Below are 13,892 nucleotides of genomic sequence, written 5' to 3' on the forward strand. Positions count from 1 at the left end.
TGTTACTAGTTTATGTTATTTAATTTAATACCAAGAATAGTATTTAAAAAAAAATCTCTTAATTTGTTGAAATAGAGCATCTATTTTTGGTATTAAAAAAAAATTGGCCAACCAGAAGAGTGGCAATAAGCTGCTGCTATTGGTTGAGATGGTAAAGGCTGACAAAAAACAGGTGTTTTTACGTACTCTTTCTTTTTTTGGTAAACACACTCTTAATCCTGCTTCTAACCATAAACCCTAAACAATCAAATTCGACCTCGAAATTTAAGAGCAAAATTCCAATCATGAAGCGTATTATCATATATGGATTTTTCTTTGCTTGCTTTGTTGGATTTTTGATGAACCATAAGCCTAACCCTGAAGAACAAATTGTTGCAGAAGATTTCGTTACAAATACAACAATGTCGTCAATTCCAGCTCAAAATTGTCACTTCGCAGAAGATCATACCACGAGGATCGAGTAACATGTAACCTTGATCTTAAAATTCATCAATTGAGACGTAATGATGGAATTGAACAAGTGAACATTGGTGTTGTCGCAGTTTTTGACGGTCATATTGGATCGGATGCTAGTGAGATGGCGTCGAGGACTTTTTTAGACAAGTTTCTGTTGAGGAATTACTACGAACAAAATTCTAACCATATGGAATTTCTGAAATCGTCTTTAGTTAAAAGTATAGAGGAAATTGATACAGAATTCACCAACTCGCTCTGGAATACCAACTTTATTCCGGATCTACTGCAGCTATTGCTCTCATATATAACAAAAATCATGTTTTAGTTGCAAACTTTGGCTATTCGAAGGCGTTTATTTGCTCTAAAAAATTGGCCAAGGAGTTAACGGAAGATCATAATGGACATAGATTGGACGAGAGGGCTAGGATTGAAGCTTCTGGAGGTAAATTCAAATTTAGTACTAATTCTGTTCCTCTTCTCAATGGTCATTTCCCTATGACTCGAGCTATTGGTGATGTTCCTTTGAAAAAATATGGAATCATAGCTATTCCAGAGGTGACTGATTGGCTAAATTTAACTTCAAAAGATGAGTATTTGGTTGTGGCATCTGATGGAATACTTGAAAGCTTAAGTCCACAAAAAGTGTGTGATTTCTTATGTGAAGCAGAGGACCATTCAGATTTAACATTATTGGCTCAACAAATTGTTCAGAAAGCATTTTTAGAAGGCAGCAAAGATAATTTATCAGTTGTTTTGGTTCCCTTAGGAACAAGGATCTCTTGTAGATGATTTCAATAGAATCTGGATCAAATTAATTCATTTTCAAATTTCAAGTGGAGGCAAAAATATTATAGTAAATAATTTTCTTATTGTAGAAATTAGAGAAAGACATTTTGTTCTCTTGCCTACCTTCTTATTGGATTGGTAGCTATAGTTTTTTTTTTAAAGGCTCCTGATTGAAATTTAAAAGTCATGGCAAGATGATCGAAGGAAAAGTGTTGCCTAGCAATAAAGAGGCGAGTGACCGCAAGTTAGCAACAACTGAACGAAAGAATAAGCGACAAACAATTTGATCGAATTAATAAGAGCGAAGAAAAGGTGTCATCTAGCAAATAAGAGAAGTTCGTCTGACATTAATTAGAGCGAAGGAAAAGTGGCGCCTAACAATAGAGAGACGAGTGACCGCAAGTTAGGTTGTACTGACATTAATTATAGCGAAGGAAACGATAAACAACTCGACCAGTATTGGTAGGTACAAATTTTTTTTCTAAGCTTCGGATTGAACTTTAAAGTAATGGCAGGATGATCGAAGGAAAAGTGTCATCTAACGACAAAGAGACGAGTCACCACACGCAAGTTAGCAACAACGAAAGAATGAGCGAAGGAAAAGTGTCGTTTAGCAATAAAGAGACTAGTGACGCAACTTAGCAACAATCAAAGAAGGAGTGACAAACAACTCAACCGACATTAATTAGAGCGAATGAAACGACAAACAACTCAACTGACGTTAATTAGAATGAAGGAAACGACAAGCAACTCAACTGACATTAATTAGAGCGAATGAAATGACAAACAACTCGACTGACGTTAATTAGAGTGAAGGAAACGGCAAACAACTCAACCGACATTAATTAGAGCGAATGAAACGACAAACAACTCGACCGACATTAATTAGAGCGAATGAAACGACAAACAACTCGACTGACGTTAATTAGAGTGAAGGAAATGGAAAACAACTCAACCGACATTAATTAGAGCGAATGAAACGATAAACAACTCGAATGAAACGACAAACAACTCGACCGACATTAATTAGAGCGAATGAAACGACAAACAACTCGACTGACGTTAATTAGAGTGAAGGAAATGGAAAACAACTCAACCGACATTAATTAGAGCGAATGAAACGATAAACAACTCGATCGACCTACGTTAGTCAGAGTAAAAGAAATACAAACAACTCGACCGACATTAATTAGAAAGGAAAGTGTCGTTTAGGAATAAAGAGAAGCCCGGCCGATATAAATTAGAGCGAAGAAAGAGTGTCATCTAGCAATAAAGAGAAGCTCGACCGACTTTAATTAGTTTTTTTCCTTTTCTCAAGAGACTACGAATGCTCCTTGTCCTAAGCCCCAACGTCCAGTTACCTTTGCAGATCTCCACTGCTTGCTTTTGTGCTATTGTTACTTAACGATGTTTCTTCTCTTACACAATTCAAATCAACATATGAGTCTGTCCGATACTTATGCTGGTAGAAAGTGACAAATACCCCGTAAAATTAACCAAGGTGTATGCCAACAAACCGAACACACAGCTACCAAAAAAAAAGAGGCCCGGGAGCAATCGTGGTGTGGACGGGTCTTAAATCCATATTATGGGATTTACATATAGCAATCTATATTTAACAAAGGATGAAATAAATTATAAGTTACAAATCCCAAAAAGGAAAGGAAATCATCCTTGTCAACTTAGCTGTCAAGAACAAATAAATCAAATAATCATTCTACTACAACAACAAACAACTACAGTCAACAAAATCAGTTTTGAGGTTTTCTTCAATCTGCTGTTTTTTCTTTGTCACATACTATTTTTACCACGTTAAGGCCACAAAACGCACTGTATCTAGGTGCAGATTAGCATCCTCCTGTCTGGAGACGCGAAGCAGCTGTTACGCACAATCAATAGGAAAAGCATAGCATTCATCACCAACCAGTTTTTGCTCGTTTCATCCCACTTGAACTAAAAGGAGATAGACTACCCCTTGGTTGGGGGCTCTCTTCTCTAAAATTGTTATTCAGCAAAGCAAGCTCTCTAAGCTGTTGCCTTTTATATAAGTCCTGCGACTCGTCCTGCAATTCCAGGCAAATGAACATGAAATTAGCAAAAATATGATCCTAGAAAATCACAAAAACATAAAATGGTTATCTTCTAATGCTAGTTCTCTTACCTACCTTTCAAACTACTATATATTCTCAACTCTCTTGGTAAATCACCATGTCAAGTCAAACTAAGATTATCAGTGTGACATCGAGGGAGTAATTATATTAGACTTTTCTCCTATAGGGGATTAGTTCTAAGAGTAATTAGGCACCATCTTAGGTATGAAACCAAAAAAAAGTATAAAAAACAGCTCATAAGAGATATATATTTTTCATTCAGCATGTCCTTTTTTAGGGAAGAAAATAACTCCTCATATATGCATAGTTAAGAATCTCAGATTTTATTCATGAAGTGCAAATATTTATCACACATCATATCAACTGTTTTCATATGTCAACTCTTTCAGTCTGTCCATTTCAATTCATGATTAAGAACCACACAAGTACCAGATAATGAGTTTTGTCTGCAATTGCTTATAGCTGTATCTATCGGAATCAGAATGTGCTTACCACAGGTCTGAGCAACTCTTCAATAATTTGGCTAGCTTGTTTCAACCGTGCATCAACTATATTAATGGGTAACTCTGCCTCAAGTAAAACATGCAGTGGCTCATTGAGGTGTTCATAACCTGGAAGGCCTCTCAGACTCTCCTCCTACAATAATATAAGACGAACATGAAACATAAGAAATATACGATGAACACAAGTACAAGCAAAACACCCGATGCAGCGAGATATAAAATGGAGGACAGAAAACTGTACAGAGTGCATCATAGAGAAAGAAAAGCCTTCTATATTGGACGAAAAGCAGGACAGTGTGCAGAAAATGTCAAATGAACTTACTTTTTCAGCATCTTTTATTGAACCCTTTCCTCTTATAAATACGCGACATCCAGTAGATGCTTCCACCCGCTTCAGAGAATTACCTCGAGGTCCTAAAAGCCGTCCAACAAAGTTGAACTGTGCCATGAGAAATGTAAGATTCAGTACAACTGATTTCTACTGCTCAATTAATTTGAGCAAATATCAAAATATCTTCAAACGCATCCCTCTACAGTCTACTCTCTTCCTCCATCTTAAGTGAGTAACTAATTATGCGGAGTTATCACATAATTATTGGTACAAATTGGCATCTCTGGGAGTTGAAATTGATATTTTCAATATTGTGCGGAGTTTAATGTGACATGTACAGCATCATTATATGTTACACCAGATAATGCAACCTATCACTTCAAAGGTAAATCCAAGCTAGATCCATAGAGAAATAGATGGCAACTTTAAACATTATCAACTGTCAACAAAGTTGGCTTACATTCGGATATCTGTCAACAGGTATATCCAAACGCAACACCCGCTTCACAACAAATGAACTTGGACTTCCCGGTGAAGCTTGCCAGTCGATGGGCCTTCCCTGTGGTCCACCTAATCTTTGCTGCAAAATGAATTTCAGGGATATCAATATGGAGTCCAAGAAGCAATGCCACATGAGAGAATGAAACACCATGGGGAGGGTGTCAGTTAGCTCCCATATCTTCCTGGAGCAGTGAAGAAATTTTCTAGTCCTCAGCTTCAGTGAAGAATAAGATTAAAAGAAAAATAATTATTTAGTTCAACTTAGAAAGAGAGCATTTGAAATGTCAGTTTCTCTGGAGATGGATTTAAGCTGGCTGTATAACTTTTAGATTGCCGCCAACCCCCTGATCTAGAAATAAACAGACAGGCTTCTTGATGGTATGAAGTGTTAGCATAGTTAAAAAAGAAAGGAAACAATGCATGATGTGTCTAAATTTCTAACTTGAGCAGAAAGAGAAACTGCTAGCTCTCCCTCGCTTCATCTTCTTCCTCCATTAATGATTTTGCTCCAATTTCTTAGTTCGTCCTTTTCCTTTCAAGAGTCACGGAGCTTCAGCAATGGAAGTGCCAAAATTTTGGTACTATCTGGCGTTGGCAGTTGGCACTGTCTAATTTCATTTTTTTTGAAAGTTGTTTGTCCTATATTCTCTTCCAATGAGTAGTAATTTTCCAAAACACTTCATTACTAATTGCTATCCTACAAAGTTTAGGCTTGCCACATAATTTAGACTGAAGTAAAGTCCTACTTCTTCATTTGGCGGTACTTTCAAGAACTGAATCAATTTTTCATTTCAATATATGGAAAAGATAAAGTCAGCCTAATTTGTCAATGTGATACTGAAGACGAATTCACCAGAACAGTAATGGCTCTGACAATCTTTGTGTAAATGCTATTCTGCACTCCTTAAGTCTCCACTCCATGTTTACTACGATTACCATAAACAATGTTTGTGTTTCAATTAGCATAGAAACCATGAGCTAGCCCCTATTGACAGACACATAAGACATCTAATAGGGAGCATTACAGAATTAGTGAACAGAAAATTAAAAAAATATTCCTAAAGATGAGATAAGCATAAGCTGACCTCTTGAAAGGCGTTCCATCCATTCCCGTTCCAGCCACCTAAACCTTTTCCTCCAACATGCTGCATCATGTCAAATGAAGCCACAGGACTAGGGCTTCCACGCTGTAGTCTGTCATAGTCACTGAGTACTTGATTGGGAATCATTCCAGAAAGTCTAAGTATTTCTGTCAAAGAGATTGAAACTAAAATTCAGAATTTTCCATTTGGAGAATCATTAAAGCTATTGAAGAACGTACATCAACTTAAAACTGTTTCACCTGCATATGTGCCCACACAAGGAAACTAACCTAACCTCATACAACTTGCTATAAAAGTATTCATCTGCTACAAACATTTCTTTGAAGAATAATTAGGTCACATCCCAATCTGTAATCTACCTCTTTCGAAACGCCATTGGACTAAAGTTAATGCGGAACTGAATACACACTTCTCAATCGACATACGAAGCTTAACATTATCTAACAGCCAATACTTGATCCTGCTTAATTTATTCCTGCGATGATACTGTTTAAATAACCAAAATCTAAACAATACATATCGAGTGTTCTGAAACTTTTGCCTACTCTTTGAGCTAAACACAGACTTCAAACCAGTAGATTTGATCAATTTGGAGTAAAATCTACAACTTTGTTATGATTCGTTTCCAGTCATAAACATTTCTTGAAACAACAGCAGAGAACTTCTAATAGATTGACAAAACAGAGCATACAAAAAGCTTATCAGAGAAATGCACAAGCAACTCATACATAGTCAAACAGCAACAAATAAAAATTCAAGATTTAAACCAACCTTGATTCAAGAGTCGGCTGCATATTGGAAGAACTTGTGTAAAGGGTCCAAGTTTCTGCCTTTCTGCTAACAGCTCTGTCAAGTACTGACTACAAGAAATTTCAAGAAACACCCAAAACCAAAACAACAAAATTGGTTAAAGAATCAATCTTTTATAGAGTTTTCAACATCAAATTTCAAACCCCATAATCTTATTCAAGAGGGGAAAAAAGGATTTATCTATTACCTATCAACATCTTGGTTAGTCCTTATATGAGGAGAAACAGCTCTTGCAGGTGAGAAATTCAAGTTGTGATTATACAAATTAGACATGAACTTGAATTCAAGAAAAGGGTCTGTAAACAATTTTTTGGGGCAGTAACAGAAAAGGAGAAGAATTAACAAATGAGTCAAGAGACAACCAAGAAAGAGAACCTTTTTTTTTTTTGGTTATAAAGAAACAAGAAGAAGAAAGCCTTGAATCAGTGAAACCCTGGAAAACAGGGGAGAAATAAATAGTGAACTGTATTTTTCTAGACTTAAATAGGTGTGGGGCATGTACTAGCCCACGTTAGCAGCAACACTTCCTTTTTGTTCTTGTTTTTTCTCTACCTAGTGAAAAGCTCTACGTAATCATGTGAGATGAATACGATTCTTCTACGTATAAAAAGAGATTTAGAGCTTTTTCTAATATTATACAATAAAAATTTAAATTAATTAATGTTCAATATATATAATTGGAATTTATATTACTTAGCATTTAATATATATACAATACAAATTTAAATTACTCAGTGATCAAACTTCAGTATTTATACTGAATAGAATAAAAACAACCACTTAATGTTTTTTTCCTTGAAATTTAAACATATTGAGGATATATATTGTATGTATTGTATTGTGTTATATTATATTATTTTAATGAATGCAACGGTCGGATAAATTGTGTCATCCTCTTTCATTACATAATGTCACGTGTTAATAATTTGAATTATACTTAAATAATAAATTAAAAATAAGAAGAAAGTAGTAAGATAACGACGCGATCACGCCAAACAAATCGATCGTTACACAAAATAATTTTTTTTGTCGTTACCTAACGATAAATTTAAACGATACAATATAATAAAATTTAAATAACAATTGAAACAAACATGATATTTAAAATAATACTACAATACAATAAAACAAGTAACAATCATCCAAATAAGGTGTAAGTGACAAATCATAACAAGTAAACCCGGTTTGAAAAATAAAGAAATCAACTGCATAAATTGTTTTCTATATTTGTTTTATAATTTGAATAGAATCAAATAATTTGGTAAATAGATTTATTTTATTTGTAATTTTTTCTATGTTATTTTTATTGATCTTTGGTTGAAAAATAATAATCATATAACTACATTAACATTTATAATAGATTACAGAATCAAATCTCTTTTATCATCCTCACAAAACATATCCGATTACACTAATTATATAAGAATTCTTTTACATTGTTATAAAAGTTAAATAATAAAAACCAAAAAACAAAACTTAACACTAATAAAAAGAAGAGGAGAGGTAATTAGTTTCGTAATTTTATTCAATTTAAAAGGTTGATGTACTACTATTAATTTTGCTTTTGCCTTTTAAATTAACTTTACGGTATAAATTTATTCATATCGAGTTTTTATATTAAAACAATGAATACTTAATATATATTAAAATATATATTTATTATTTGATTATAATTAATTAATATATATTATCACTTTATTGAATCACTTAATTATAATAAATTATATTAATTTAATATAAACAGTTAATACGAGTAAATATTTACGTAAAACATTAGTGAGTAGCATAATATTTGGTGACATTAAAATTGATATCAGCACAAGTGGCAGAGCCCAGCAGAAAGCATCTGCCAAAAAATCTGGCTGTTCCATTACAAATGAAAAGGGAAAAAATTTCCTGATATATATATATATATTATTATTTTAATTTAAAATTAAAATATTAATTGAATTTAAACACTCGATACGAATAAATATTAGTGATACTTAGCTAGTATAGTGAAATATACTTACCTGTCATGAATTTGTTTTTTTTCTTGCAATGAATTTTTAATGACTGACGAAATTCCTGAAAAACGAGCCTCATGACTTCTCTTAATGGGCGCCATTGTCTTTTTCTATTGAATTAATTAATAGTACATACTACTAATTATAGCCAATAATTTTATCATTTCTTTGTGTAAATGTTGCTAATTTTACCATTTTTTAAAATTAACTTCAACTTGTTTTTCAAATATAATCAAATCATATATATATATATTGGCGTTAAAGCCAAAATTTTGATTAAAAAGTATCAAAATATAGAGAATTAAATCGTATAGAAGTCAAAGAGCATCAATATTTAATATATATATATATATATATTAAAAAATTATCTTTAGTGTCCATCGACGCTCTTCAACTATGTGTGGCTCCGTCACTAATTATATGAAAAGGCAAATTAGTATTTTTCGCATTCGGCGTTTATACTATAAAATAAATGAATGTTAAGATTATAGTACTAAAAATAATTACTCTATCTTTATACGTACTAAACTAATAAATATAAGACATAAATATCATATGCAAGTAAGTTTTTTACCTTGTTAATTTTATTTTAATAATATATGTGCAAGTAAGTTTTTTTTGTTCTACACAATGATGGAATATTTGCATAAGCCTAGGTAGCATAGGATTCCATAGAAGGGGAGCACTGTACTTGAAAATAATATGACCATGCATGTTGGACAGAGACAACAATGTGTGGATCGCAATAAAGCCTCCCACCTTCATAAATTATTAATTCTCATTTTTAACTTTATATACAACCATAGTGTAAAAAAATATATGTGAGATCACCCAAAATATCTTTGCATAATCCTTCATATTAAAGGTGAATTTTATAATTTGAAAAATAAAATAAATTACATGTTGTGACAGATAAAAGGTGATACGACCCCATTACAATTCTTAATATCATTAGTGAATATTAGTTAAACTCTTATTAATGTCTTACATATATACCATATTTACTCGCACAAAATGGAATTAACTGTAAGTTTTATCGCTGCTCTATTTGCTTAATTGCTCGTAACTAATAATTTTTTAAAGATAATTTATTAATAATATGTCGTTAAATAAAATTAACGATGTATTTTATTGTTCTAACTAAAAATTATCCACGCTAATGCCTACATTTTGCGATTTTGGTAGTTAGCTTAGACAATACATTCTTGATTTTAATAGTGGTGGTGTTGGAGTTAATTTGTTCACCCAGGCTAATAATTAATGAGGAATTTTTACATATAGACACTCAAAAATATCTTAATTATGCTTTATAATTGTAATTTGCTAATTACGATTCATAGCTACATGTTAGAGGGAGGAGAGAGGCCAGCGAGAGAGAGCAGAGAGTGGAGAGAGGCGAATTATATATGTATAGCTGTCAATTTGTATATGTATATCTGTCAAATAATTGTATATATATAACTGGTATACATATTTATTTGTATATCTGGCAAACGAGATTGGGAAAGGTAGGAGATAAACGATCGAGAGAGGGCAGAAAGTGGAAAGAGGCTAATTGTATTTGTATATTTGTCATATAATTGTATGTGTATATGTATAATTTGAAACTGGTATACATATGCATTTGTTTATCTGGCAAGCGAGATTGAGAGAGGGAGCAGAGAGACGAGCGAGCGAGAGAAGGGAGGGAGGAGAGAGGCAAGCGAGAAAGGCTAATTATATGTATATCTGCCATATAATTGTATATGTATATGTATGATTTGTATTTGATAATTTGTATTTGTATATGTATAAAAGAGGAGAGAGGAGACATAGTTACAACTAAAAGTAAGCCGCAAGCCATAATTAATTCAAACTATAGCTATGTTAGCTAATTAACTAGTATATATGTTTATTAGCCATTATTATTTTCCCAATAATTAATTGATATTGTACTTATTATTTCGACCTTCCATTAGCATAATTATTACTTATATTACGGAATGATTTCACGTTTTTTGTGTGACTACACGTACATCTTATATATGTCACTTTTAAAAATTGTCCGTCATTTGTCTTAATCTTCATGTCTTATTTGTTTTGCAGATCGCCAATATGGAATTTATATTTTTGGAACGGAATATATTAACTTATTTAACTATAATTGAAATCGTTTTTAAACTATTAGAATATTCTAACATATTATATATCGTGTTTTAAATTTATTTTTCTAGATTGGTAATTCAACAAAATAATGAATAATTGTGGTCAATCACTTTTAGGTGATCTGATAGTAGTAATTTTATGTTTTTATACTATCAACGCATATAAGATAAAATCACAACTCAATTTAAGATGAGCTTTACTAACTCGAAAAGGAAAGAGGAAACTCCGGGCGGCAACTTCCTTGATGACAATATTTACTCGGTGTATTTGTTTGAGTATAAATTAGTTTTTTTTTATAAAATTTAAATAAATTCAAGGAATTATTTTTAGAGGAAATTTCACAATGGAAAATGATCATACATGCCCTTGTACTTTCAAAAAGAGATTATTTTTATCCTTTGTTATGTTTTTCTTGATATATTTACCCTTGAATTGCTAATTCTCATATCACTATCCTTATTATCCTATGTGACGCCTACATAAAAATATTTTTATCTCAATTAAAATTTCCTTTCAATATAAATAATTCTTTTATCTGACTCAATATGCAATCCGACCTAACTAACCCATTACACCCATTTCTAATTGGAAAAATTATGTGAATTGGCAAACAGTACTAGTGTATTATTTAAGATAGCTATAGTTTTCCATAGTTATGAATCGCAACTACAGTTTAATGAAATTTGCTATTATACAAATTTAGGGCTCATATACAAATCTGGAAGCAAATTTAGGGGCTCATATACAAATCTTTAAAGCATAATTGTATTTTCTTTTGTATTTGTATATTTCGAGGTGTATATATAAATCTGTGGAAACTCATATACAATCTCTAAAGGTTTGTATTTGTATACAAAGAGAATTTAAGGGCATATATATATAAATCTCTAAAGAAAATTTGTATTTATATATCAATCTCTTTGAAACCCAATTTGTATCATGCAACGAGATATACAAACGGGAAACCCAAATTGTATAACGCAATGAGATATACAAACAAAAATCGGCATAGCAATTGGAACTCTAACTATGAAATGTAATTAGACAAACTTTAGCTAAAGAGCCTAATTATGTTTCAAATCTTTGCTATTTTTAAAAGTTTCTTAATCTAATACCAATTCTTTGGTAACCACAAAAACTGAAAAAATTGATTTATTTTATAACATATTTGTAGGTGCATTTCCTGCACCTAATGCAGCCTCAGATTGGTTTTTAATCTGTATTTTCAGCTAGTCAAGAATTGAAAAATTGCAATTTCACTCGATATGAAAATCAGTACAAAACTGCACAAAATCTGCAGTTTTGCTAGATAATTGTTTTTTTGTTGCAAAAACTGCACTTTACTTATGAAAAATCTGCACTAAAACAGCATTCATCACCAACAATTGTATAGATTTCTCGCGGAAAGTGATGAGGAAAATTGTATTAGGATTGAATTTAATGTGTTAGTTTGGTCTAGTATACATATTGGGTAGAAGAATTATATTGCGATAAAATTTTAATTGGGATAAAAATATATCCATGTGGGCGTTACATAGGGTACATGAGAATTTACAATTCAAAGACAAATATGAGCCCAAAGTTAAATGGTATTACGCCCCGGGAGAGTACCTTAGGTGTGACAGACACTCAGAGACTATTGCTAGTCCCCAAGCGAACCACTTGGCTTGTTCACACATTCATTCAATCAACAGTACTCTATCAGCGGAAGACTTAACTCATCAAGAAAATAACTCAACATGATAATCAAATAGATAACTTATAGAATAAGGCCAAAGGCCAACAATTTATCTGATTCAATCAACAAGACTAGTACAAATGAAACTAGCCAAAAAACAATATCCAATCAAGACATCAACAATCTAGTCTATGAAGCCTCTATCAACTATCTAAGTGGAGACAATGACAGGTTCATGGCTACCTTAATCAAACTAAAAGTAAAAGTTTAAACTCTAAAGCTAGATGAGAAAAGAGTGGTATCCTTCGAAAGCAGGGAGAACTCACCAAGCAACTGGAATGTGAAAAAGATCTTCAACGGTGTGCCTATTGATGATCACCAATACCTATTCCTACATCATTAAAGAATGCAGGCCCAAATGAACATCAGTATGTGAAATATACGAGTATTTAATATGGCAGAGTAAAACATGCGTAAGGTAGAATAACATCAACTCAAGTGACTCAATCAAGAGTAAGGAACTCAATCAGAATGTTATAAGTCTAAAGAAAGAGTAAGGTTTAGATAGAGACCAATCATATACAATTCAATTCAATCCAATCCAATCTAATCAGAGTACTATCAAGACCTATATGAGAGTTTTTCTTATCTGATAACAATCACTTATGAGCCAGTGATCGTATAACAAGCTTATTGCTATTGCCACAATCGTCCAATACTTTGCTAGGGTAAAAGACAAATCAACCAATTATGGATCCAATAATCAATCAAGTCCTATCATGCTAGGACAATAAAATAAAAAAATATCCGACTTAATGGTTCAATCCCCTCCTACGTTTGGCTACATAGTTATTGAGTTCTAGTTATTACTTACTCTTACCCAAATTAGTGGTCGATACTCCTTCCAAGACTCAATGCTCATAAGATAATCAATATTAATCAAACCAATCAACAAGTCTCATATGGACTCTTATCAGTTCATCAGTTTTATCTAATCAATCCTTTCAACCAATCAATTATCCAATCATTCCCAATTATTTAAGAGTAGGTGGGACAATCATTTATGGCAACAGTCAGTTGGGACCATTCAATTGGGTTCAATTTTGAAGATATAAAGGACTATCAAATTTCATCACGACTATCATCATGCTCACATCCCAATCACAATAATGCATTCACAAGTTCACGGCTCTAAACTCAATCCTTAAGTATATATATTCAATATTAGTCAAAATACTATTAGGATTTATGAAATAAGTAGTTCAAATCATTTGTTGAAGAAACAAGTTCGTGGAAAACATCCATTACACAATATTATGTAAATATATTAAATTTAAGAAAATTCTCAAAAACTCAATTCATATGAAAACTCAAACTCATTTAGACTCTATAAAATATATTTATATTATTAGTTCAAATCATTCTCTTCATCAATGCATAAAAGCCATCATCTTTACTCAAA

At 32.3% G+C, this 13,892-nt stretch overlaps 2 protein-coding genes across 2 annotated transcripts; one reads left to right on the top strand and one right to left on the bottom strand.

The window, feature by feature from the left end:
- The first annotated feature begins 284 nt into the window (after positions 1–284).
- On the top strand, positions 285–1,245 carry LOC129900210 (probable protein phosphatase 2C 51). The gene is made up of 3 exons (XM_055975138.1): positions 285–426; positions 543–674; positions 782–1,245. Exons 1-3 carry the CDS (start codon positions 285–287, stop codon positions 1,243–1,245), a joined length of 738 nt encoding a protein of 245 aa, XP_055831113.1.
- A 1,562-nt stretch (positions 1,246–2,807) lies between these two features.
- Positions 2,808–7,049, bottom strand: LOC129901041 (KH domain-containing protein At3g08620-like). The gene is made up of 7 exons (XM_055976150.1): positions 6,789–7,049; positions 6,563–6,651; positions 5,774–5,937; positions 4,648–4,767; positions 4,179–4,295; positions 3,846–3,989; positions 2,808–3,305 (listed from the first exon to the last, which is right to left on the bottom strand). The coding sequence occupies exons 1-7, from the start codon at positions 6,872–6,874 to the stop codon at positions 3,159–3,161; spliced, it is 867 nt and encodes a 288-aa protein (XP_055832125.1). The 5' UTR covers positions 6,875–7,049; the 3' UTR covers positions 2,808–3,158.
- Between the last annotated feature and the right edge of the window lie 6,843 nt (positions 7,050–13,892).

This window comes from Solanum dulcamara, chromosome 8 (genome assembly GCF_947179165.1).
Source record: "Solanum dulcamara chromosome 8, daSolDulc1.2, whole genome shotgun sequence".
Taxonomy (NCBI): domain Eukaryota; kingdom Viridiplantae; phylum Streptophyta; class Magnoliopsida; order Solanales; family Solanaceae; genus Solanum; species Solanum dulcamara.